Genomic DNA, 26,086 nt, shown 5'->3' with positions numbered 1-26,086 from the left:
ACCTTCTTGGTTATTGTAGCAATAACCACTTCCTTAGACAAAGCCTTATAAAGAAACTCACTGTTTAATTTTCTCGCTGAAAGCACTAAATCCGATTAAAATTTAGATTAAGCAAGACTTACAAACCTAATATAGGTTCCAGCCAACTAGATTAACTAAGAATTTCTTAGGGACATATTTCTTTGAAATATTTCTAATTTGTCCCTTATGATATCTAAAATACCAATTTAAATTGTTAAATTTTCTAATATTGGTATTAGATGAGCATGCACAGTTTCTCAAGTTATTTACTTGAACTTTTAAATTATCATTTTCTACTTTTAATTTTTTATTTTCTAATTTAATTCTGTTGAATTCTTCTATTGGGCAAGATTTAGCTAATATTATTTTTAAATTCTTAATTTCTTTTTCTAATTTACAACAATCCTTAGTTAACAATTTAATAAACTTAACTAGTGTGTCGGGATGAAAAGATCATACCTGACTTACCTTGTCGATCTCGTTGTCCGTTTCTCCCCCTGAACTGCTATTATCTTCCTACGTGGCTCCCTCTTCATCGATGCTCTCGATGCTCATTTCGGAAGAGTTTGACTCGCAGTCGTCGTCTTGATGACTTGCCATTAGTGCAAGTCTGGAGAAGGTTTCGACTTCTGATTTGGACGACGTATCGTTCCACGTTGCTTTTAATGCCTTAGGTTTTTGAATAGACTTCTTACCTTTATTCGTGTCCTTATTCCTCAGCTTGGGACAGTTGTTCTTGACGTGTCCTTCTTCGTTGCAGTGGTAGCAGCGGATCACCCTTTTCTTTCTATCCTACGGATGACTAGTTTTTCTAGAATTACATAACTTCTTAAATCACCTTACCATCATTACCATTTCCTCGTCATCGAGAGAGGACTCTAACTCAGGTTCGTCTCTCGATACTTTGAGGGCGATGTTGTGCTTGGGCTCCTTCGTACCTACACATCTTGATTCATGCACTTCAAATGTGGAAAAGAATTCTTCTAATATAATTTTTTCTAAATATTTCGAAATGTAAAATGTATCTACTAGTGATGCCCATTTTGTATTTCTTAGAAATGAATTGAGGGTGTACCTTAGCGAATCTCGGTTACTTACCTTTTCTCCGAGATTCGAGAGTCCAGTGATGATTTCCTTAATTCTTGAGTGCAAATGCACAACTGTCTCGTCTTCCGCAAGTCGCAGGTTGGTGAGCTAGTTGCGAAGTAAATTTACGAGCTTGGCTTCGGACTTTCCTTCGTGCAGCTCAAGGAACTTCTCCCAAAGTTCTTTTGCGGAGTCATAGTTGCCGATTCAGTTGACTTCTTGTGGCAGAAGAATGCTTAGCAGATGGTACTCTGCTTTGTCGTTTGCCACATAGTCGGCCTACTCCTTTTTCGTCCAGTGGAATTTCTCCTTACCTTCTGGTGCTGTAAAACCGGATTCCATAATTAACATTAAATCAAAATCGATTTTAAAAAAATACCTGCATTCTCTTTTTCCAAGTAGCGAATTTCTCTTCAAATTTTGACGGGTAGATGCTTGGTTCGGCCATTAGTTCGGTGCTTCGTTCGGCGGTTAGTCCTCCTGAAGCGTCTTTGCTCTGATACCACTTGTTGGATCGCGACGACTGGCTAGAAGGGGGGTTGAATAGCCTGCAAATAATAAAAAAAAACCCTTCTCGAACTTCTTAAACTAACACTTGCATAATAATTAAATAAACATAAAGTAAAAGTAGAGGCACAAGGATATTTACTTGGTTATAACCGGGGAGGTTGTTAATCCAAAGAAGTTGTCGCGCTAGTATCTCCTTCAGGCGGAGAAGCCTCTTACAGCAGTGAAAGCGCAAAAAACAGAAGCTCAACTCTAAATAAAAGCGTACAAGTGTTGGAAATGAATTGCTTGTGTTGATTGAAAACTTCTGGACCAATGTTGTATTTATAACCTTGGTCGGGGCGCCTGGAAGGGTTTCGGGCGCCCTAGGAGGGATAAAACTTTATCCCCAACGCATGGGTCACGGTTTGATCGCGATCTGGAAAAAGTCCAACTCCGGGCGTCCGGAATGGTTCCGGGCACCCGGACCACTAAGTCAACCAAGTTGACTTTCTGGTCGGGGCCCTCTGCTCCGGTGCTGCTCGCCTCGGTCCGGGTGTTCCGCTCCGGCTCCGCTTGCTTAGGTGATTTTAACCAACTGAAATAAGGCTCACCCGAATCCAATTTCGGCCTTCTTGAGCAGGCTTTTGCTCCGACTTTTCGTCCCTCGGAATCGTCGCGTGCTCCCTTCTCGTCCGCCAGTGTACTCATCCGCAGTCTTCGTCCCTCGGTCGCACCCCGTGCCGACCTTCTTGCTAGCTGCATCTCTTGCTCCTCGAGCAGTCTTCCGCTCCGACTTCTCGTCCCTCGAAGCCACCGCACGCTTCCTTCTCGTCCGCCGATGTACTCTTCCACAGTGCCTCGTCCCTCGGACGCACCGAGCCCGTCGGATGACTCTGTGCCATCCTTCTCGCTAGTTGCATCTTCTGCTCGAGTACCTGTGCTTCTAAGCTCCTTGACACTTAGACACAAAGTTAAAAATTGACAGGACCTAACTTAACTTGTTGATTACACCAAAATAATCTTGGGGTTCCAACATTAGTCTCCTGGTGTGACCGTGCTCCTTTCGCCCTTGGCCTTTGGGCGGTTGATGGCTGATAAAAGGTCGTCGTTCGGGAGCTGACGCGGTCTCGGCCGACGTCTCCTTCTTCCTTGCTGTCTGGGATTCTTCCACATTTATGTATTCATTGACCTTCTTGAGCTTATGGTCGAAGTCCTTGGGCGGCTTCTGGATGAGTGATCGAAAGAACTCTCCTTCAACCAATCCTTGAGTGAAAGTATTCATCATTATCTCGGATGATACTAAGGGGATATCCATGTTGGTGCTACACCAGAATCAAATCTAAGTTTTTATGTTGTCCAAGGTTTAAGTTAAGTCTTGTTGTGATCTAACAAGTTGACTAAGTGTGCAGACTGTTTACTCAACCGGGAAAGACCTAGTTGAAGGCTAGGCATAAGAAGTCTTAGCAGATCATGGAACCCAGGTGGAAAGACCAAGTGGGTCGAGAGGACCCGACTCTTGGAAGTGAGATCGAGAAGTCTGGAGGACTGAAAATTGAGGGAAAGTCCTGGCGAGCCGATCAAGGCTAAGTGGAAAGTCCAAACAGATCTGGAGGATCAAAGTTTGGCAGGCAGGTTGAGGTAAACAACTAGAGGAGCGACAGTGAGGTTGTGCTCCTGAAGATAACAACCTAAGGTCACTGATCTAACCGAAGAAACCGGAAGCTTTCCAAGTTGAGATTAAGACAATTGAACTGTCTATTATTATTACTCATGCATTTATTATTACTGTGCTAATATCTATTTTGCAGGATTATTGTCTAACACTGTTTTGCAGATTCGGCCTGATCGGTCGATCGAACTAGATGATCAGTCGACCGAACAAGGCCAACTCAAAGCAGATATTTGTTCAGACCAAACCAAAGCAAGGTAGGATCAAAGCTCTATCGGTCGACTGAACAAGATGATCGGTCGACTGAGTCCATGATGACTCAGCGCAGTTCAGATTGAGCAGAAGTTAAGAAGGAAAGCTTGCTGATCGGTCAACTAGACACATGGATCAGTCGATCAAACTATCATCACATTAAAGGCGCAGTAAGTGTGAATCTCGACGAATAGGGAAGGATCCTGTTCGGTCGACCGAAAAGAAGGATCGGTCGACTAAACCCTTAATGGTCATTAAATGCCGAAGATCGAATCAACATTAGATCTCAGCGAAGATGGAAGTGAGCTGAGTCGGTCGACCGAACGCACGGATCGGTCAACCAAACATCGACGATTCTTATAAAAGAGAGCTCGAGGTTCGAGGCTGAGTAATGCAATCGGTTGGGTTCAAAATTCATCTTTGTGCAAGCTGCGATTCGTGATACGACTACTCATCTACTGCTCTAAGAAGTGTCGACCGAACCTCAACTTTTATATATTGTCGGCATAACTTTCTTTTGCTTGCATTGTACTTAATTCAAGTAAGATAGTAGGTTGTTACTATCTTACTCATCTTCTTGTACGCACTTTTCTTATCGAGGTTTTCGGAAAGAAAAGATTTAGTGGATTGCCCATCAGTGCGATCAATGATCGCGGACCTTGGAGTAGGAGTCGACTTAGGCTCCGAATCAACTAACCGAACTTGTTCTCTATTTTTCCGTTGCACGACTTTGTTTTAAACAAGTAAAAAAAAAGTTTTTAAAAGTGCGGTATTCACCCCCCCCCTCTATCGCACTCTTTCGATCCTACAATCCATGACTACTTGATTGAAACGCCTGATGTACGTTCGAAGCGCTTCCTTGGGCCCCTGCTTTAGGGCAAAGGGGCTGACGCTTGTCTTCTAATAGCGTCGACAGCAGGAGAAATGGTGCTGGAACGCAGCTCGGAAGTCCTTGAAGCTATGTATTGAGCCGTCCGACAGTCTTCTGAACCAGCATTGCGCCGAGCCGAAGAGAGTTGTGAGAAAGACTTAGCACTTCACCCTGTTTGTGTACTGGTGCAGCATGACCGCGTTATCAAACTTATCCAGATGATCATCTGGATCCATCATTCCATTGTATTCTCTGATCGCTGGTGGGGTGTAGTGCCTGGGTAGAGGGTCACACAAGATCGCATGAGAGAATTGCAGATTGATCCGCTCGGGCGAAGCGTGACTTCTGGGCGCTTTTCCTTTTCGCGCATCCCTAACGAGAGCGTCGTCCGAAGATGCCCCCCTCTCCTGGTTCGCCTGAGCTATTTCTGAGGGGGTTTGGAACAAGGTGTGATGAAAAAGGATGGGCACGGGCGGCGCTTCCCCTTGCGTGCTGGTCATACATTTATTTTGTCCCTATATGGAAACTGGTCCCGATCGGTCTTCCAATCCTGCTCGCCCTCCTGCTGCCGACGTCGCCGGCTGTTATACTAGCTGATCGGTTAGTGCTTGCTGTTGCTACTGCTCGAGCATCTTCGTCGCTCGGGCTTGCACGAGCATGTCGAGCTCTTTTTTAGTGAGAGTTACAATGGTAAGTCGTCTAGCGTCCTCCATCTTCTCAACTCGGATGTAGGTTAAGTTCCCATAGACGACGCTAAATATGATCCTGTCCAAAAGTCGATGAGATAGAAAGCTGGGGATGTGACGCTCCCGCTAACTGCTTGTAGACTTCGCTCGGCTCTGCGACATAAATTATATCAGTGCTGAGCCAGGGAAGGGGTCCCCGGCGTTGGCCCTCTGACGCTCAAGTCAGTCACCAACGATGCAGTAGAAGGTGGAGCAAATAAGAATGAACAGTAGCGAGAACAATGTCTATCACGTATTGCCTACCTTTGTCGATGTTTGGACCCTTTTATATAGAGCTTTTGTTGCGCGCGTGCACGCTCCCCAAGGCGAACATACTTCCCAAAGTTTTCCCTAAAAAGACTTGTCAGTAAAGTGTCCCTGACACAATACCTTAACGGGTCGAACATATCTCTGAAGTGACAGTGGAAACTTCCGCCGTACGATCTTCTGGTTGTCCATGGCCGGTGTCGGTGGCACTAACTCCCAAAAGAATGTCGATGGATATCAGAGGGAATGTACTGCTAGGCCGAGCAGGTTGGCTGCTCGGTCGGAATTTTGCTGACCTCGTATCCCGTACGCTCGGGCGTAACTCTGCTGTTTGTGCGTCTCGTCCACTCGGCTAAACCTCCACTCTGCCAATGCCGAGACCGGCTGCCTAGCCTAGCGAGGTAGCCGCTCGACCGAAGTTCCGCTCCGCCAATGCTGAGATTTGCTGCCTGGCCGAGCGGGGTAGCCGCTCAGTTAAAGTTCCGCTCTACCAATGCCGGACCTGCTGCCTAGCCGAGCGGGGTAGTCGCTCGACTAAAGTTTCGCTCTGCCAATGTCGAGACCTGCTACATGGCCGAGCGAGGTAGCTGCTCGGCCGAAGTTCTGCTTTGCCAATGCCGAGCCGATCGTTTGAGAGTCGGTCGTCTGACAACTCCTTGCGTCAAAGGCGGGATCAGACCGAGACCTTCTCCCCCGGTCAGGGTATGCTCGCCCGACCGATCGATGCTATCTGTGCATTGACCACTTTGACTTTGACATCTACCGTGACCGTTATCTGCGTGGGGTGGGGCCCTCCTTATCACCACATCATAACATATATTTTTTTTTAATAAAAAATGGGATATATGAAGAATTGTTAAGAGATTTTTATTTTATTTTTTGATGGGGTGTCGATTCAGGGTGTCAATTCGAATGGATCGGGTTGAGTTGGGTCGGGTTGAGTTTTTTTATAATCCAACCCGAACCCGAGTTCAACCAAAAAGCCCTAAACTCAAACCCAAACCCGACCTGAATAATCCGAAAATCCGATTCCAAATAACATTATTATTATTATTATTATTATTATTTTGACTATTTTCCCTATAATTCTTCACTTTTATCTTAATACTCTATTATTATCATACAAACATGATATTAATATACATTAAAACATCTTAATTTTTAAAATGAAATTAAATATAATAAAAATCCACTAAACTCTATATTTAAATCAAATCAGGTCAACCCGAATATGATCCGACCTAATCTGATAAATTTTAAAATTTAAAAAATCTGATAATTTTTATCGGATTGATTAGGATTAGATTGTCAGATTAGATTGTCACATTTTTACACCTGTGGGGTCGATGTGATATCGCAAGAATACATAAAAACTTTCGCTTCTGGGAGATGCTCTAAGAGCATCTCCAATGCAATTTTTTTAACAGGTTTGTAAAGTTGAAAAAGGTCAACAAAAAAACTCTAATGAGTGGAGACATAAGCTTTGAGGTTTTTATTTTAAGAGCAGGTTTGATATTTCAAACCTGCTTTTTTCTCTTGAAGATTGAGCCATTAATCATTGAAAAATTAATATTGTATGTTTGATTTTTTAAAAATCATTAAATATTTTATTTAATAGTTAAATTATACACTTTTCTTTTGAAAATAAATATATTTGGTAAGTTAAAAAAAAATACAAATGACTATAATTAAATTAAAATTCATAAGTTAATTAAATATTAAATAAAAATTACAAATTAAATTAAATTAAAAATCATAAGTTTATTAACTTATTAATTACAAATTACAAATAAATTAATTTAAAGATGAGAATTAAATAAAATATTAAGTAAAAATTATATAGAGATATTAAATGAAAAAAATAAAAATAAAGATGTATGATTTGTAATGTAGGACCCACAAATTAAGTAATTTACGCTGATGACGAGAATCTCCGATGCAAATTTTGTGAAAGATTTATAAAATTGAAAAATCTAATTAAAAAGAGATTTTATGATGGTGTAAGTGAAGTTTGGGATTTTTAATTTAAAAATATATTTGAGTTTTTAAATCTATTTTTTTCTCTTGAAAGTGATTATTGCTAAATAATTAAAAATAAATTATTTGGTGTAATATTTAATTATAATATTTTATTTCATAAATAGTTAATAATAATTAAAATGATTTTTTTTCTTTTAAAAATAATTATATTTGAGATAAGTTAAAAATATAGAAATGATTATAATTAAACTAAAATCATAAATTTATTAATTAAAAATTATAAATAAATAAAATCAAAATCATAAATTAATTAAAATATTAAATGAAAAATATATAGATATATTAAATAAAAATTTAATAAATAACAATGTATGATTTATAATATAGGACACACACAAAAAATTATATGGAAGTTTTTTCATTGTGGAGATATAATAGATGCTTATACTTGTGATATGATATGATGTGATATATTGAAAATTATAAAAAAACTTATTGAAAGGTTTAACCATGAGAGATGTTTTAAAAGCTTTTTATACTTGTGATGTGACATATTGGAAATTACAAAAAAAAGTTTATTGAAAAATTTAATCATTGGAGATGCCCTAAGCCACAAGTTGATCATTGACACGTGGCAATAAGTGGTTGGCTTTTACTTTGATTTTCTGTTCCTAAGTGCGCACTTATTTCCGAATTAGCGTGCATAAACCCTAGATTTGGCGGTCTCTTGGCGCCAAAACTCTACCGTGCCCGCCAAATTCCCGCCCAAATAGTCGAAAAGGGTACTGATGGGTTTCGAAATCAGTCGCTCGACCACCGCAAGCAAGAGAGATGGAGGAACCCAAGGTGGCCGGCCTCCGGACCCGAGGCCGCGGCTCAGATGCTTCCGTCCGTTCCGCCGCCCTCGAACGCCTCAAAGCCCTCCGTAGCTCTGGGGGTCGCAGATCCGATGCTGGCGCCGCCCTACAGGTCAAAATGGAGGCCCCCATCTACGACGTGGTCGAAGAGGATGACTACGCCGCCCTCGTCGCCAGCCGGCGTGAGAAGGCCAGTGGCTTTATTGTCGATGATGATGGACTCGGCTACGCCGATGACGGCCAGGAGGAGGATTGGTCCAATCCCAACCTCGTTTATTCTTCCGGCGACGAGGAAGAACCCTCGGGCGGCGAGGAAGAACAGCCCAAGAGGAGAAAGGCGCCGAAGATGGATCCTGCGCTAAAGAAGCCTCCTCCTTCCTCGCTTACGGCGGCTGCCGCTATGATGGGCAAGCAACGACTCTCTTCGATGTTTACGTCCTCAATATTCAAGAAAAACGATCGTGTTAAAGGGTCTTCTATGAGTTCCGAAAGCATTGTGGACGATGTAATAGCTGAATTTGCGCCTGATGAGACAGATAGAGAGAAAAGGAGGCGGAATGCTGTCAATAATGTGGCTCCAACTACTATTACGACACTGCCGGTGGTCCAGATTAAGGCTGAAATGCAACAACCTCTTGCCATCAACAGTTATAATGTTGAATTTAAGCCCAGTGATGAGGAACCATTGGTCAAATCAGGGGAGTGCCAAGCAAACGATGACAAAGGACAAGTGAAAGATGTAGACATGGAAACACATGGGAAGGATTTGGCTAGCATGGCCGTACCAGCTAGTAATGAGAGTTTAAATGAGGCAAATAACGAAGCCAATTTGCATGCAAAAATGGAGGATCCAAAAAGGTCATCTCTGAATGCTACAATCAAGGTGGAAAATGATGGATCCATGATAAGTGCAACTGCTGACTGGAGGGCAGTATGTCATGATGGGGGTGTTGGGCCTGAAGGTGAAGTTACTGAAACAAAGGCCAATTTTGACTCAGATGATAAGTTTGAGTTTACCTTGGAAGCCGATGGATCACTTCCATTTTACATAATCGATGCACATGAGGAAACATCTGGTGGTAATTCTGGTATTCTGTACTTATTCGGAAAAGTAAGCTAGTTTATCTCATTCATTTTTTTTTAGTTCTAGTTTTTGTGATATCACTTAATGCACCTAAGCAATTATCCCATCGTTAGAAGACAACTGTTTTGGATACTGTACCAATTGTATTACATTTAATAATTAATAATTGCACAAAAAGGCAATGAGACCTATTTTGAAGATTACATATGAGAGGGACAGCGGAGAAGCCTACACATGTGTATTAGTTAATAGTTGAAACTAATGTAACAGATTCATTGCATGTCACACTCCCGACTCATTTCTTTGCTTTTTTTATTTTTTATTTATTTTTGTGTGTTTCTTGCCAATTACTCATGTTCTAGAATTTGGAGATTCTTTTGTATTCACAATAAATATTTCTCACTTCTTTATGGTTGGTTTGTATATGACCATCTTCACTTTTCAAGAAACTAAAGTCGAATTGTACTACTTCCAGTAGGATGGATATTGAAAATTGAAGTGCTGCTGCAAGCTAGCACCTAGTTCCTAAGAGAGTAAATACGAAATTTCTAATTGGTCAAAGTCAAACTTTTAGTGGAAAGAGTCTTGATTTGGAAAATAGTGATAAACAAACTGAAATGATCCTCAAAGGTAGATGCCATATCTTCCTTGTTTATTCACTTAGTTCTTGTTAGATTTTTTCAACATAAAAATTCTATAAAAGTTTTCCAAATGATATGGAGAGGAAGAAGCTGGCAAACATGCACATACAAATGCTTGGCACATGCGACACTTTCGGCGCATGTGGTACAAACTATCATTATGCTAAGTACACTTGCAATTCAACTTTACACCTTGACTTGAGTTGCATTGGTTTGCTAGGTTGTTTTATGCCATTTAGGACACCATGCTGTTAACCTGTTGGCCCATCGTTTAACAAAGAATGGTTCTACAAATTTATGCGAACTAATATTTGAATTGTTGTGATGCAATGGGTTCGGGTGAACTAGCACTTGAATTGGCATGCTTTGAAACCTTGAAAGATGGCAGGGCCTAGCTTGAATCTAAGTAATGTACTCACAAGTTGCAACCAAACTTAAAGGGGCATAGACAAGGGAAAATGAAAATTTAAATCTAATATAAGTAAAACCTCTTCTTACTCTTCTTTCCTTTGCACAACTAGTATTCCTCTCTTTAAGCATGTCTAGTCTTTAAATTTTTGTAGATTTGGATGGTGAAGATAACAACTCTTGTTTGACTGGGTGGGCATGCTTTCTTCTTTGTCAACGCATGGCAAGGGAAACTGATCAATCTCATTATTTCCTAGATTCATTGGAACTGGTTATTGACCTATAAGTGGGGAAATTTTGGCGTCAAGGAGGATGACCATGCCTTGAGATTGTTGCAGTTGAATGAGCTGAATTCAGACTCATTGACCTCTTTCTTTGGTAGTTCCCACTAACATTTAATAGCTAATATTGTTTTCAGAATTAGGAGGTGAAGGAGAATTGAAGGGCTTGTGCTTTTACATGATTAAAATCCCTCTTCAAGATCACTTTATACTGAGTAACCCTAATAAGGTCACATTTTGACCATTCTACCAAATCCTTAATGGAAATTTGGTTAGTAATGGGTTGCAATGGTGGTTTGTGAATTTATATCAATCAATGATCCTGAAGTGCACATTCGTTTTTCTTAAGGCTTAATTTGCCTCCAAAAATAGTGTGTAACTAAGATTTGATGAAATAACTCTAGGATATATTTAGATAATTTGCAATTTGTATTAGTGAGAAAGAGCTTGTGGTCCTCTCGAGTTGAAAATTAGGTTGTTAGAATCCACCCATTAGATTGTTTAAATTTGATGGCCTGAGTTGCTTTTAAGGAATTGAAAAGTTGTTAGAATCCTTGTATTTAACCAACCTATTTCTCCACTTTTTATAGACCAATTCTCAACTCTTGAATGGGCTGTCTTCTGGGTGCACTCATCTTGGTATGATATAGGCTTTAGGACTTGGATTACTTGGATAATTTAAATCACATTGATCCAAGATATTGGTTTTACTCATACTTGTTAAATTATTCAGTTGCAACATGGGTCCAAATTTCACTTTTGCAAGAGGAATTTGTTTGTAAGTTTGTCATCTTGCATGGAAATGTAGTTGGTACATGTTGTCCTGAATGGCAGTAAATTAAATATGCACCTTAATGCAATTCATGATGATGACTAGCGTAGTGCAAATTATGCCAATAAATCACCATATTGTGCAATCTATGAGATTGCTGCCATCAATATTAGTTTTTTTAAATAATAAAACATATAGTAAGACCAGGCTTTTAAAAGCAAGCATAGGTAGATGCTATTTGATTAATCCATTGAACAACACAAATGCAGTGTGCGAGTGCATATGCTTGACCCATACTAAAGATATCTAAAATTATTTATGTTGATAAAAATGCTTAGCATTCGTATAATGCCCATACTAATCAAGCTATCAAATCAACAATTCTAGATAAATAATGTCTGTAACTATAGAACTTAAGATGTTATCTATAAGTAACCATCTATATTAATCAATGATGTGGAGCACATCATGTATCTAATGTGCACATAATTGAACACATGCAAACCAATTGTTTAAATTAACAATTTTAAGTTACCTTACCAAAATTTGGCTATATAAAAGGATTCATAATTACAAGAACTAATCCTCTGAGGAGAAAAATCATGAAGTCACTTTCAGTTTCTTGAATGTCCACATTTGCGGTTGCATAGGGTGCATATATCACTGCCTACATTGTTTGACCTGCTTATTGATTTCACCCATGGTTTGAATCCCTCTTTCTCAGCTCACTCTGAAATGGAGGACCATATGCCAAAAATATGTAGCTTCCTAGTCTCTTTTTTAAGACTGATAAATAAAGAGGTCCTTGGAAAGGTCAACCAAGTATCTGAGGTTTTCAGCACTATGGGTTTAATGACAAATTTTCTTTAAATCTAATAGTGTAATTTCTATTTGCCATAGTGATGTATGGGTCACCGGAAAAATCTTCTAGTTACTAAGCTCGCCCTCCGGGGACAAAATCTTCTAAGATAGTACTTATAATGTTTGAAAAATTATCTGGCTTTCTTCTTACATATCTCTCTAGTGTTGTTTGTCCTAGATTTTTTTTAACACTTATTCCACATGGTCATGATATCTATGTTTTATATTTTTGATTCCTTAGCTATAGGTCAAGTGACATTTCAATTTGGCTTATAGCAATACTGTAAATTTTGGTGCTAATTGTGTGCATTTTTTTTTATGAACTCTAAGGTTAAAGCTGGCAGTGGTTATCATAGTTGTTGCATCATTGTGAAAAACATGCAAAGATGTGTTTATGCCATTCCAAAGGATTCTGTTTTTGACAGCATAAACATAGATGGGAGAAATTCTCCTAAGTCTCAAATGTCAGAAGCAACTCTCGGAGAAACTCTGCAAGTAAACCTGTCCATCTAAACATGGTTCATGAGTGTCATAGCATTTTTTTTATATTGCATTGAGATCTATAAAGTTATTCAAGTTGTTCAGATTCATACTTGTCTCACAGGATATGGCATCAGAAATGAAGAATGAAGTTGCACAACATTTGCTTGATATAAACGTGTCAACTTTTAGCATGATGCCAGTTAAGGTGCGTGGAACTTCAACATTTTCTTTATATATCTATTACGACAAATAGAGACAGTTAAAGTTGGTGCTTTACTGCTTACATATTTACAGATGAGCCCTTGCCCATAACAATGCTTATATTTCTTTTAGCTGAAGGATAATTTACTTATATTGGCATAGTCTTAATTAATGATAATGGATCCTGTTTGGAAAATTTTCAGCGAAACTATGCATTTGAACGATCAGATATTCCTTCTGGCGAGCAGTATGTTCTTAAGATCAACTACCCATTTAAGGTACAATTTTTCTTTAAAGGTACTTAAGTAGGAAGGCTTGTTTACTTTTATCTGCGTGTTTCTGTATCTCAAGTTAATGCACAAATAAATCTAGCCCAATCAAGCAGCCACAAATGCAAGAAATAATGAACACGTTATGTACATGTTTGTTTATAAGGACCATGTTTCAAAGTTACCTCCTAATCTCTCTCTATTTAGGATTCTTGACCATTCATATCTGGCACATGATTGACAAAGAGCTGAAAACACATTGAATTTGGGACTATGAAATACATGTTTATCAGAATCTTCTCTAATCTGTTCTAGCTATTCAACATTTAGTTTTCCTAGGGTGTTGTGGTGTTGATTCTTTACATAATATGTATATTTTGCAGATAAAGATGTTCCTTATTTCCTACCAGTCCTATTTTCTTATTGTTATTCTAATAAATATTTTGAGTTGCTTACATATTGATGCAAACTATAAATTCCAAATCCTTCTCACATATGGATCATCAAAGGAAAGTTTTTCATCTTTACTAACTCTTAGGATGTCTTTGATGAGCGCTTAAAAGGTTGCTTACTATCATACCTCTGATTATAAACGTTGCCCCAAGATATAAAACATGTGGCTGGTGAGAACATGACTTGGTTTAATCTTTAAGAGGTACTTTAATGTTTGTCTTTTGCTCTAACTATTCTATCTGAAAATTAGATAATATGCCAAAATCACTTATTTTGTGGACTCCACTTCACATGCTGATTTCAATCTTTCAAATCAATAACAGGATCCGCCACTTCCAGCTGATCTTAGAGGGAAAAAGTTCCTTGCATTGCTTGGAACACACACAAGGTAAACAATTGAATTGCCTTGAGGGAGTTGCGGGCATAAAAGAAACATCAAGATTAATTTATCTTTTACATGTGTTTAGAGTTGAAAATTGATACTACAAAGTCACAACTCCTAAGAAATAAATGCTTTTAGGTTTCTCATATGTATCATTGTTGTGCTATATTATTCTCTTGCATGAGTTGATTTAATTGACAAACTAAGGTTAGATGTTACAGCTTACCAATGGTTTTTGAGTGAATGCTGAAGTGGTCAAGTTCATTCATTTTTCTAGCTTCGCACTGGTGCTGGTTTGCATGAAACCATTTTCAACTTAGTGTTTTTTGTGCGTGTGCTAGGCTGCGTCTAACAAAACGTAATTTATGGTAATGCAACATATCTCATTTAAGACATCTTGAGTAATTAGGACAAGAATCTTTTTTCTCTCTATTATGAAGTCACAAGTTTCACTCTGTAATTGATAAAAATTTGGTGTAAACTCTGAAAGTAGGTGATTGAGTGTGCATGGGGAACTGCCTAATAAGCTTATTCCCAAGGATTTTTAATGATTTTTCATCCAAACTTTTATTTTTCTTAATGCAATAGGTATATTGGACAGTACTATAATATTTGGGTTTTTGCACATTTAGGTTATTTTATAAATTGCAAAGTAATTAGCATTGTTATCCTGCAGTTCCTTGGAGTTGTTTATCATCAAAAGGAAGATCAAGGGGCCATCATGGTTGTCAATTTCCAAATTTATGATATGTCCAGCTGGTCAACGGGTGTACCCTCATTTCCATTTCTAATGTTTATTCAGTGTGTTTCTGTCTTGATTAAGATCAATTTAATGCAACAAGTTACCATTATATTTGCCCTGAAACAGGTGAGTTGGTGCAAGCTTGAAATAATTGTTGATTGTCCCAAAGATATACGTATCTCCACTTCAAAGACACTGTTAGATCCTCCTGTGGTTGTTACAGCAATAAATTTGAAAACTGTTATCAATGAAAAGAATAATGAAAATGAAATAGTGACAGCTTCAGTTGTCTGCTGTCACAAGGCAAAGGTATGGATATGTTTTGAAAAACAACTAGTCAACCAGTCAAAGGAATTCTTTTTACCAGTATACTTATTGGCAAGGTTTAAATTAGTTATTTTCGTACTTCCATGGCAAGGTTTTGTTACTCAATCAGGGCAGTATTGGTAGGTACTGTACTGTATTTTACTGTGTCATTTAACACATTTGAATGCATTTCAAAATGCATCAAAGTGGTCACGATAAATTTAGATGTGTTTGACTCATTTAATTTCCTTCCACTGAGATTATTTGATTCTAAAATTATGACTGAAAATAAGATAGTTAATTGAACTTCAATTTTGTTATGTCATACCACTCTCAATACTCTTCAACATGTGTTTTAACGTGTCAAGATGAATTGAGGAGAGTGTTACTCTTTAATCCCATTCACATAGTGTTTTTTTTTTAAATTTTAAAATGATTAGTCAATTGAATTAAAAATTATGTTGTACCATAATCTGTCTACAATTGTTATGCTTTGACACACATTAAAGTCTGTCTAGACAAATTTATTTAGACTAGTTTAACTCCTTTAATTTCCTTCAATTTAATTTGTTTACTTTTAAAAATAAGATTATATATCAATTAGATAATCAATCGAATTAAAATTTTAGAAGAGTAAGTTACAAAAGTATAACAAGTCTCTTGACTAATAATTGCTAGAGAGATATAGTTAGCTCAAGGTACACTTTGATGGATACTAAGGGGTGTTGAAGGGGTCAAGTGTCTGCCCACTATGATATTCAAAGCTAGAAACATCAAGTTTCTGTAGTTGACTGGAAACAATTGAATGGTACCTTTTGGCCGTTTTAGGTGGCATAACATAAATTATTTTAAAACATGCTTATTTTAATGACTAGTTTTTGATACATATATGCATTATGATATTTCTCAGTTAGGCCATAGCAAGTTTCCATTATTCTCATCATTAATTGTTGTCATTATTGTTCCTAGCTTTATTTGCCTTTTGTTTATTTGGTGTGGCTCTCAAAGGTATTGCTTGAAATCATATACAGATTGATGGTCCTATGGTGCCATCAGAATGGAAGAACAGGGGAGCACTTACTCATTTTTCGATTGTCCGCAAACTAGAAGGAGGCATATTTCCGATGGGTATGACGAAGGAAGTTTCTGAAAGAAATTCAAGGGCTGGGACAAGTACATTGGCATTAGAAAGCAGGTAAACTGTTGATTGCTCATCTGTTTTTCCTCTGTACTGTAAACTCACTGATGATTTCCTATTTCTACCTTTTTTAGTGAACGGGCATTACTGAACCGTTTGATGATTGAACTGAATAAATTGGATAGTGATGTTCTTGTTGGACACAATATATCTGGGTTTGACCTTGATGTTCTTCTACGCAGGGCTCAGGTTTGGTTTAAATTTAATTTATAAATGTTTATGGAGTACCAACGTATACTGTTTTAGACTCAGGCTTTTTTTCTTTGATATGTTTTTATTCCTGTGGCAAAGCTACTCAACTTATAATGCCTCATTGAAGCTGTAGTTTCTGGAGCTTTTCCCTTCATACCATAAAACTGTTTTTTTTTTCTTTTATAATCTCTATTCTGTACACTTAAATGCTTGATACATAATTGTGTATAGTTGTATATTATCCCAGGAGTAAATGTAATGTCAGTCAACCACTTACTGATGCAGGTTTGTAAGGTACCAAGCGCAACGTGGTCCAAGATTGGCCGCCTGAAGCGATATTCAATGCCTAAATTGACAAAAGGAAGTGGTTTCTATGGATCTGGAGCTACTCCTGGAATTATGTCTTGCATTGCAGGTCGTCTCCTATGTGATACCTATTTGTGCTCAAGAGACCTCCTGAGAGAGGTATGTTGAAATCACAGTGCTGGTGCTCTATAATTCATTTCATATGAATTCAAGACTTGTTCAATTTCTGATGAAACTAACTTTTAGGTAAGTTACTCCTTGACTCAACTTGCAAAAACACAACTAAACAAAGATAGGAAGGAGATTTCTCCACATGATATTCCTTCTATGTTTCAGTCCACAACAATGCTACTAGAATTGGCAAGTTCCCCCCAAGCTTCGTCAGTTTCATTTCAAACTTTTCTCTCTCCTTGTAATCACACTTAAAGTCTCTGCTTGCTGTTTCAAAGTGCAAAAAATTTAATGAGAAATATGATTTTATTAGGTCGAGTATGGTGAGACTGATGCCTGGCTTTCTCTAGAATTGATGTTTCATCTTAGTGTTCTCCCCCTCACTCGGCAACTGACAAATATCAGTGGCAATCTTTGGGGAAAAACTCTTCAGGTGGTCTGCTGTTTTATGTCAATGCTTATTGAATTATTAAGTAGAAATAGTCACTAAGGTTCTGTATCTGTCTCCACAGGGTGCCAGAGCACAAAGGGTGGAGTACCTCTTATTACATGCATTTCATGCAAAAAAGTACATCACACCAGACAAAATCTCTTCACGCACTAAAGAGCTTAATACAACAAAGAGAAAATCAATCAACTGTCAAGATGGAGATGAAGATGGTGCAACAAAGGACCATGAATCTATAGATATTGATGCACATCACATTGATCAAAGCAAAGGAAAAAAAGGTCCTGCCTATGCTGGTGGGTTGGTTTTGGAGCCTAAAAAGGGTTTATATGACAAGCTTATACTACTTCTTGACTTCAACAGTCTTTATCCTTCAATAATTCAGGTATTTCACTGTAAGCCTGGGTGCACCTTTTTTTTTTTTTAAAAAAAAAATACCATGTACTTCCAGCTTCTGCTAATGCAAATTTCAATATGTATACAGGAATATAATATATGCTTTACAACAGTCGAGCGATCTCCTGAAGGCCTTATTCCGAATCTTCCATCTTCTAAAATTCCTGGGGTGTTACCTGAGGTAAATGACAGATTATTTTAGGTATCTAACCACTTTTCTTTAGTGTTCCTACAACACTTGGTATTTAGCTATTTGAATATGGAAAGAAGAAATTTTACTACAAGAATCCTTTTGTCTCCTATCATTTTATATATTTAGCTCTACAAGGAGCTCAATGTCAAGAAAAAAAAAAGTCATGTTCTGCCTCCAATATTTATGATTTTATGGCGTCAATTGTTCCAAAAGGAGGAATTTACCTTGAGGCATTGTAGACATTGGAGCTGTATTGGTCACCGTCCCAAAGGAGCCTTTGACCATTAAGGGGTTTTACTAGCATTAGCAGTGACATGGAATTTAAGGTTTCCCCCTTGTGCAGTGAAGAGACTTCCGTTGTGTGGAATCACAAGGAGGCTGAGGAGCTCATGAAATGGCTTTGGTTTCGTGGAGTCGTGAGGAAGATGGTTGTGAGGCCAAGGAGTTTTTGAAGAGGCTTAGGTTGCATGGAAAATAGTCATGAGGTCAAGAAGTTGAGATCAGTTGTGTGGAGGATAGATGATGAGGCTGAGGAAAGGAGATTGGTCGTATAGAGGGTCGGTTGCAAAGTCAAGGAGATCGCAAGGTGATCATCACACGTGCAGACAGTGTGGAAAAATTAATATAGCAGAATATGAGTTACATACAATGGCTTGACCCAAAGTAGTCTAAGAAATCTACTCATTCAGTTGCAATGCAAATATGTCAAGTGGATTTCTTTTGTTTTCCCTTAAAGTGGAACTGGAGGCTTTAGCTGCTTTGACAACATTCACGTTATAACTTTTCTGTATTACATGCTCCGGTGAACAGAACTTGGTATTTCTGTATGTATAATTTTTTGCATGCTACTGCTGCTTTTATTTACTTTTCTCATATTATCTTTTCAGTTGCTGAGGGACTTGGTTGAGAGAAGAAGAATGGTTAAATCATGGCTTAAGACTGCTTCTCGTCTGAAAATTCAGCAGCTTGATATTCAACAGCAAGCGCTGAAACTTACTGCCAACAGGTGTAGTGCTTTTAAAATGTCAAACTAGATGCTTGTTGCTCAGGTTTCATTCTTCTTATATCTAACCTTTCTCTAAATGATTCAATTCAGCATGTATGGTTGCTTGGGCTTTTCTAACTCTAGATTTTATGCCAAACCACTTGCCGAGCTGATAACGCTGCAAGTAAGATTGTCTTTGATTTTTGACATAATCTCTTTAATAAGAGTTCCAAACATATGCCATGTTGGCTGCAAAACCTCTTATCCAATTTTTACTCCATGCATATATTGTGCAGGGGAGAGAAATCTTGCAAAGTACTGTTGATCTAGTCCAGAACAACTTGAACTTGGAGGTATGGCTATTTCATTTAGTTGTAGTCAGTAATGCTGTATTGTTAAATGATTATTTGAGAAGTGTTGTTATGTGATTCTGCATTTGTGATCATTCACATTGCTTGGTTTCCCAGTCTTTCCTTCTTACTTCTAGTCAGATTGCCCTCTAATACCCTCAATATTAAAACCCCTTAAAGTTCAAACTACTTCACCTGAACAATTTTTTGAGTCTTTCCAACCTCTCGCCATCAAAGATAACTCCCATTGCTCTTTACTGTGGTATTCACCCACTTCCTGAATGCAAATATCTTTCCAGAACCATCAATCAAATCTTTGAAGACCCATGAAATTCATATTACTTTTTCACCTGAACAATAATGACCCTCCCATCCTTTCCCCTGGAAAGATAATATCATTGAACAAATTGCCATATTGCTTTTCACTGTGGTATTCACTTTACTTTCAGAAATATAATTATCTTTTGTATGTGATTATGTAAAGGTTTATGCCTGATTTACAGGTGATCTATGGGGATACAGACTCAATCATGATTTACAGTGGGCTGGATGACATAAATAAGGCAAGGGCAATTGCTGGCAAAGTGATCCAAGAGGTTAGGCTTGTCCAAGTTTACGTAGTTCAACTCCTTCAGTAGTTCTGTAATGCGATTATCTTTATAAGCTAGTTATGAGTAATCAAACCATTTCGAGTACTGATTGCTAATGTTGATTTCTTGATTCTTGTCCTTTCACAGGTTAACAAGAAATATCGTCGCCTAGAAATTGATCTTGATGGTTTGTACAAGAGAATGCTTCTATTGAAAAAAAAGAAATATGCTGCTGTCAAAGTGCTATTCAAGGATGGAATGCCATATGAGGTCAAGCTTGATATGCTTAGTCCTTTTTTTTCTTGATTCTGTATCATTAAAAGGCCATGCTGATTTAATTTGCATGAACAAGGCAGGTCATTGAACGCAAAGGCCTTGATATGGTTCGCCGTGATTGGAGTTTGCTTTCAAAAGAAATAGGAGATTATTGCCTCAGACAAATTTTATCTGGAGGGTGATGTGACACTTTTTCATCTTTTTTTTTCAAAAAAATATCTTCGGTATTATAGTTTTGATAGTGTATTCTAATTTAACTTGTATTTTTTGAACCATGTGATTTTTTATCATTACAGAACTTGTGAAGATGTTGTTGAGTCTATTCATAGTTCTCTCATAAAGGTACCTAATAGATGTACAAGACAAATCAGGCTCATTATTGCCAGGGATCATAAACTGGCATACATATTTTTTGAGCACACTGGTTCACTGTTTTATCTGATTTGAAAATTGTTTTAAATTAGTCTGACTTTGGCATTTATGTCTCTATAAACAGGTGCAAGAAGACATGAGAAATGGTGAAGTAGCACTTGAAAAGTATGTTATCACAAAAACATTAACAAAGCCGCCAGAAGATTATCCAGATGCCAAAAACCAACCACATGTGCAGGTCAGACTTTCTTTCGGAGTGTATTTGTTGGAAAAGTTTATTTGGTACTATTCTCTAGTTTACTTGAATATCATCTTCAGGTGGCTCTAAGATTGAAGAAAAATGGCCACACTGGATGCTCTGCTGGTGATACAGTTCCTTATATCATCTGCTGCCAGCAGGTATAGGCTAATGTTACATGTGTTATATTTATGTTGTGGTAAATGGAAAATTGACTTAACCATAAGGATGATAACTTCAGATCAACAGTAATAATGCTGATGCCAAATCCTAATTCACAATCAGATTAATGATAACATTTTCTCAGAATAAATATGGATTTTCTTAAAATAATTATCATTTAACATTGTAATAGTTAAAGTTGCATATGTGATTGTATACTTCAAAATGAATCATGATTGGGAACAATTTAAATTAAGTGATCAATTCATAAATACTTATCCTATCCATAAATACCTGGCATAGACTATTAAAAAAGGGTTGCTTGGTGTACGAAACTCTCACCAATGCAAGGTCGGGGAAGAATCTATTATACGCAGCTTTACCTTGCATTACAAGAGGTTGTTTCTACTACTTGAACCCGTGATCACGAGGTCATATGACAACAATTTTACTATTGGCATGGACTATACTAATGAGGTTTATATATATATATATATATAATTTTAAATGTCCATTATCAATGTAATAATAAACAAAATGTGATTCCTAGCTAGGGGTTCATCTATACATATGTTGGTTTGCCATTCCTATATTGTTACATATATTTATGTATTTTTAGTGACTTTTAATTATGATTAAGTAGAGTTTTATACTTTTATTCATTGTCCCACTGCCCACACAACACTAACCCTAATTGTTTATCTAATCTAATTATTTCTATGCTTTTTATCCTCTATTGAGGATATGGAATTATTCTGTATGGTATTTTTTTAATTTCCTTTTTAATAACCGTACACATCCATAGTAGCATTTCATCCTTGCCACACTAACTTTTGTTTGTGCTTTTCTAAACTTTCTACATTAAAAAGGGTAGCCTGATGTACAAAGTTCCTACTAATGTAGTGTTTCGGAGAAGGGTCGGATGACATTGGACATATTGTTCCCACTCTTACTCTGCATTGCAAGAGATTGTTTCTGTGATTTGAATCTTGTGACCATAAGGTCACAAGACAATAGTTTTATTGTTGGCCAAGGAAGCACGCGACCATCACACAAGATTATCTTATCGGTTCTAACATTTTCTTATCTATTCCAACTACTAATCTTTTAGCACATTTATGATGCCTTATATTCTTGAAGATTTCCTTGTTCTAAGTAGATATTGGATATCTAAGATTCTCAGAGGGAAAATTATTAAGCACCTTTGATATCTAATTTTTCATGAGTTTAAATTGCAAGAAACATTTGCCACTATATTATTATCAAATTGAAGTTTTAAAGTAAAATTCTAATTAACCCATATTAATTTTGTTGATATATCCACAACTTTGTAATCTTGGTGAGGAAAGGATAATCTGAAGTGTTCATCATCTATTACCAAAATAAATAAAAATTGTTATGATATTTGATTATCCAAAGATATGAAGGAAAGGATAATCTGTAAGTGCTCATCATCATCTATCTTGACTTCATACTACTTTTGTCTGTTGTGTTTTTAGGAAAATTTCTCCAGTTCTACTGGAATAGCTCAAAGAGCTAGGCATCCTGACGAATTGAAAAGGGATGGTGGTTGGATGATTGATATTGACTATTACTTATCACAACAGGTTTGCTACCATTTTTCCAAAAACCAAAGGAAGTTTAGCATTTGAAGCTGTATTCTATGTGATAAACTGATGGCTTCTTTTGACAGATTCATCCTGTTGTCTCGCGGTTGTGTGCTTCAATTCAGGGTACTAGCCCAGCACGTTTAGCTGATTGTCTAGGACTTGATTCAGCTAAGGTGCAACTTCTAAAACCAAATGGGCCTTTCAAAGTGTTTTTTATGTCATTGCTTCTTGACAGACCATTTCATATCTTATTATGCACAGTTCCAATTTAAAGAACCTGAGTCTGTCGGCCAAGATCCTTCAAGCGTGCTCTCAGCCATAATAGATATTGAAGAGAGGTAGGTAGTTTATATAAAGGGATCACAAAGTAGCATCAATTAACTGTTAACTATATTATCAAGTATCAATGTCAAATACTTGCAGGTTTCGTGGTTGTGAGCCTCTCAGGTTGTCATGCTCCAGCTGTTCCAGCACCTTCGATTGTCCTCCTATTTCAAGTTTGCTATCTTCAATTCACAAGAAGCCATCTGATTCTCAAGCAGAAGAGCAATCAGATCCTAACTTCTGGCAAAGGATGCGTTGCCCAAGGTGCCCTGACCATATTGAAGGGTGCAAGTTTTCTCCTGCCATGTTAGCTAATCAGGTTCGAGTACTGTACTAGTGCAATGTTTTTCTTTTATGTAGTGATCTAGTGGTTAGATCTGTTACGTAAGCATTTTGATTACCAGCAGAGTTCGTCCTTCTTTTCTAAATTGTTTCACAAGATGAATTTCTGTATCTTTTTCTGCAGGTGAAAAGGCAGGCTGACAATTTCATTTACCTATATTATAAAGGATTGATGATGGTAAAATACAAAGTGTTTCAGTTTTTCAATACTCATGAAAATATAATGTCTGACGACCTTCGCTAGCCTTCAAGTGTATAAATGACTACCTTGATTATTTTCTCAGTGCGATGATGAAATATGCAAGTATACCACACGCAGTGTGAATCTTCGAGTAATTGGCGACTCTGAAAGAGGAACAGTTTGCCCAAATTACCCACACTGCAATGGCCATCTCATAAGACAGGTATGACCATTACAATTTTGCAATATCATGGTTTAAATTTACTCGGATTAATTAATCTGCATAACTCAACTGCTAGAATGCTAAAAGCTGTTGTCTAATTTTCACTAAGCAGTACACGGAGAAAGACCTATACAAGCAACTATCTTATTTTTGCCATGTCTTGGATGCTTCTAATTTTGCCGAGAAGGTTAGTGTTCCACTATATGCACTTTGACTTAATGGTATCAAATTGTGCACTATCTACCTGTGAGTAATGAAGCTCCTAGGCGTTCACGCTTTTTTCTTTTCAAAAACAACATACAATTATTTATGGGAATGCTATGGCTGCAGCTGGACCAAAATGTTAAGCTATCTATTGAGAAAGAGCTTGCTGCTATCCGTCCAGCAGTAAGTCTGGCAGAATCGGTGATTCAGAAGATCCGTGACCGGTGTTCATATGGATGGGTGCAACTTAAGGACCTGTGCATCTCAGTTTAGTAGGATCTGTGAAAATGGTAATGTCAATCTCTATGATTGGCCACCTTTAATGACCATTACTTTATTCTAACTGGATCATGATATTCAATCTCTTATCTTGTAAGAATCGTTGCCATTAAAAAAGCTCTCAGGAAGAAGTTTGCTACAAGTTGACACAGTGGTTCTTGAAGCTTGTCAGAACAAAGGTTTATATCAATCATAAGTATTTGGATGAGCTCAGTCATTCTTTCGTCAAGATTTCACTCTTCTGCAATATTCTTCCAGCTTATATGCTAGTCTGTTAATATTCAATTTTGTTATTCTACAATTTGTTTGAACAAAGGACAAACTAATCCACATGACTTTGAAATTTTGTGAATGTATGATCTTATATTGTGAATGAACAAAAACGAGTGCTCAGTGTTTCGTTGTTGAAGTTGCTATGTCCAAGGCAAACCAAAAGTGGTGAATTTTCTTGTATCAAAGTATCATTAATCTACTACATGAATACATGTCAGCTTGCAAACTAGCTAATACTCTAGTGGTGTGATAGGTAAGATATAGTGTGTTGTTATATGAGATCTTAAAGTTAAAACTCGGTGTGTTCAAGTATATCTTTTCTCATATTTAGTCATCTGTACTAATGGTTAGTAGTTATTTGTGATTTATTTTCTTTGTATTAATTTAGAAACTGATTGATGGGAGTGTTAGGGCGAACGAATCATTCTTTGACCACATGTATAATCTCACTAAGCAATATATGAATGTAGTCTATTGTATATTATGGTATCTAAAATTAGCTTTAGGAAAGGACCTTTTATTCATTAAAATTGTTCCAACTAGTTGACGATAGGCAATTAACTTTAGGATAACAAACTTAATGTAGTAAATTATATATTATTATAATATATATATATATATATATATATATTTATTTATTGTACTATCTGACTTTGTCTTGCATATATTTAGGCACTTAGATTGTTTGGATTACTTTAGGATGTTCTGCACACTCATAACAAAAAAAAAAAATCATTATATTATATTGTTCAATACATTTGTGTTTTACGAGATTTTAAAACATAAAATTTATTTATAATAAAACATATTTATATTTTAAATTAAATCTCGTTCAATCGTATTAAAAGGTATTTTAAAAAAATATTGTTTATTTTATTATATAGTAGTGTCATCTTCACATGTTTCGGAAAAGCTCGCTCAGTATAAATAAGTAATCTCAAAATAAGTCAATATAATATAAACATTAGAAGCCTTCAAATTTTGCATCATGATGTTTATAATGTATTAATTTATATTCTAAAGCAATGATATCTTGAATTGGGAAATCTGCATGATAAAATTTTATTGCAAGTGTGCAAATATACTAATGTCGAATGATTTTTTAGGATCTAAAATTGGACTAAGATAAGGAAGTTCCACTAGAAGACTTGCGCTTTATACGTAGAGTGGCTCTATGGTTTAATTAATGAAGAATATAACTAACAAATTAAGATTGCAGTGTTATTTATAGAATTGTGAGGTAGGAATAATTGGAAATAAGATTGGAATAAAATTCATATTTGATTAGGATTTCAAATTATCATTGTAAAGGAATTGGAAATTATTGGTGTAATTGATGATCGAGTAATGATTAGATTGACTGTGTGTGTGTGTTTTTTTGTTGATAGTAATGAGGGTGTAAAAGTCTAGTTATAATCTGATTAGGAAATGAATTTGGGATGGCTATAGCCTAGGACAGGCTAAGCATGGATACGTCTATGAGGATACCTTACCTTTTGTTGGTGAAAACTTAGTTATATGTAGAACTAAGAAATAAAATGGTGTTGCACGATGTAGTGTAGAAGCTGAGTATAGAAGTATAGAAATATCTTTGCATGTAGTGGCCTGCTTAATTTTCTAGTTTATCTTTCTACGGTTGACTAGGAACCAACCGTGTGAGATATCCGAGGTTG

The 26,086-nt window shown here is 37.0% G+C and overlaps 1 protein-coding gene across 2 annotated transcripts; it reads left to right on the top strand.

Moving 5' to 3' along the window:
- The first annotated feature begins 8,096 nt into the window (after positions 1 to 8,096).
- LOC122014833 (DNA polymerase alpha catalytic subunit-like) lies at positions 8,097 to 24,575 on the top strand. Of its 2 annotated transcripts, XM_042571273.1 has the most exons (32): positions 8,098 to 9,328; positions 12,595 to 12,759; positions 12,869 to 12,952; positions 13,152 to 13,226; positions 13,994 to 14,058; positions 14,729 to 14,819; positions 14,921 to 15,103; positions 16,132 to 16,295; positions 16,373 to 16,487; positions 16,776 to 16,955; positions 17,043 to 17,156; positions 17,281 to 17,400; positions 17,480 to 17,800; positions 17,900 to 17,992; positions 18,892 to 19,010; positions 19,101 to 19,173; positions 19,286 to 19,342; positions 19,843 to 19,935; positions 20,077 to 20,199; positions 20,286 to 20,383; positions 20,502 to 20,547; positions 20,702 to 20,815; positions 20,896 to 20,976; positions 22,477 to 22,584; positions 22,671 to 22,760; positions 22,849 to 22,925; positions 23,011 to 23,230; positions 23,378 to 23,431; positions 23,538 to 23,657; positions 23,770 to 23,844; positions 23,988 to 24,151; positions 24,239 to 24,574. In XM_042571273.1, the coding sequence occupies exons 1-31, from the start codon at positions 8,192 to 8,194 to the stop codon at positions 24,132 to 24,134; spliced, it is 4,602 nt and encodes a 1,533-aa protein (XP_042427207.1). In that variant the 5' UTR covers positions 8,098 to 8,191; the 3' UTR covers positions 24,135 to 24,151; positions 24,239 to 24,574. The 2 variants fall into 2 exon arrangements, with proteins under 2 accessions (XP_042427208.1, XP_042427207.1); XM_042571274.1 differs by having other exon boundaries at positions 8,097 to 9,328; positions 23,988 to 24,575.
- The last annotated feature ends 1,511 nt before the right edge of the window (positions 24,576 to 26,086 follow it).

This window comes from Zingiber officinale, chromosome 8B (assembly GCF_018446385.1).
Source record: "Zingiber officinale cultivar Zhangliang chromosome 8B, Zo_v1.1, whole genome shotgun sequence".
In the NCBI taxonomy this organism is placed as follows: domain Eukaryota; kingdom Viridiplantae; phylum Streptophyta; class Magnoliopsida; order Zingiberales; family Zingiberaceae; genus Zingiber; species Zingiber officinale.
This window is presented reverse-complemented; position numbering and strand designations above follow the sequence as displayed.

What these genes read in the sequence shown, in the direction of transcription:
- LOC122014833 (XM_042571274.1), top strand. Translation starts at nt 8,192, where the DNA reads ATGGAGGAACCCAAGGTGGCCGGCCTCCGGACCCGAGGCCGCGGCTCA. An exon ending in CTCTCGGAGAAACTCTGCAA is followed by an intron (nt 12,760 to 12,868) that starts GTAAACCTGTCC and finishes CTTGTCTCACAG; the next exon opens with GATATGGCATCAGAAATGAA. An exon ending in AGAACAACTTGAACTTGGAG is followed by an intron (nt 19,343 to 19,842) that starts GTATGGCTATTT and finishes CCTGATTTACAG; the next exon opens with GTGATCTATGGGGATACAGA.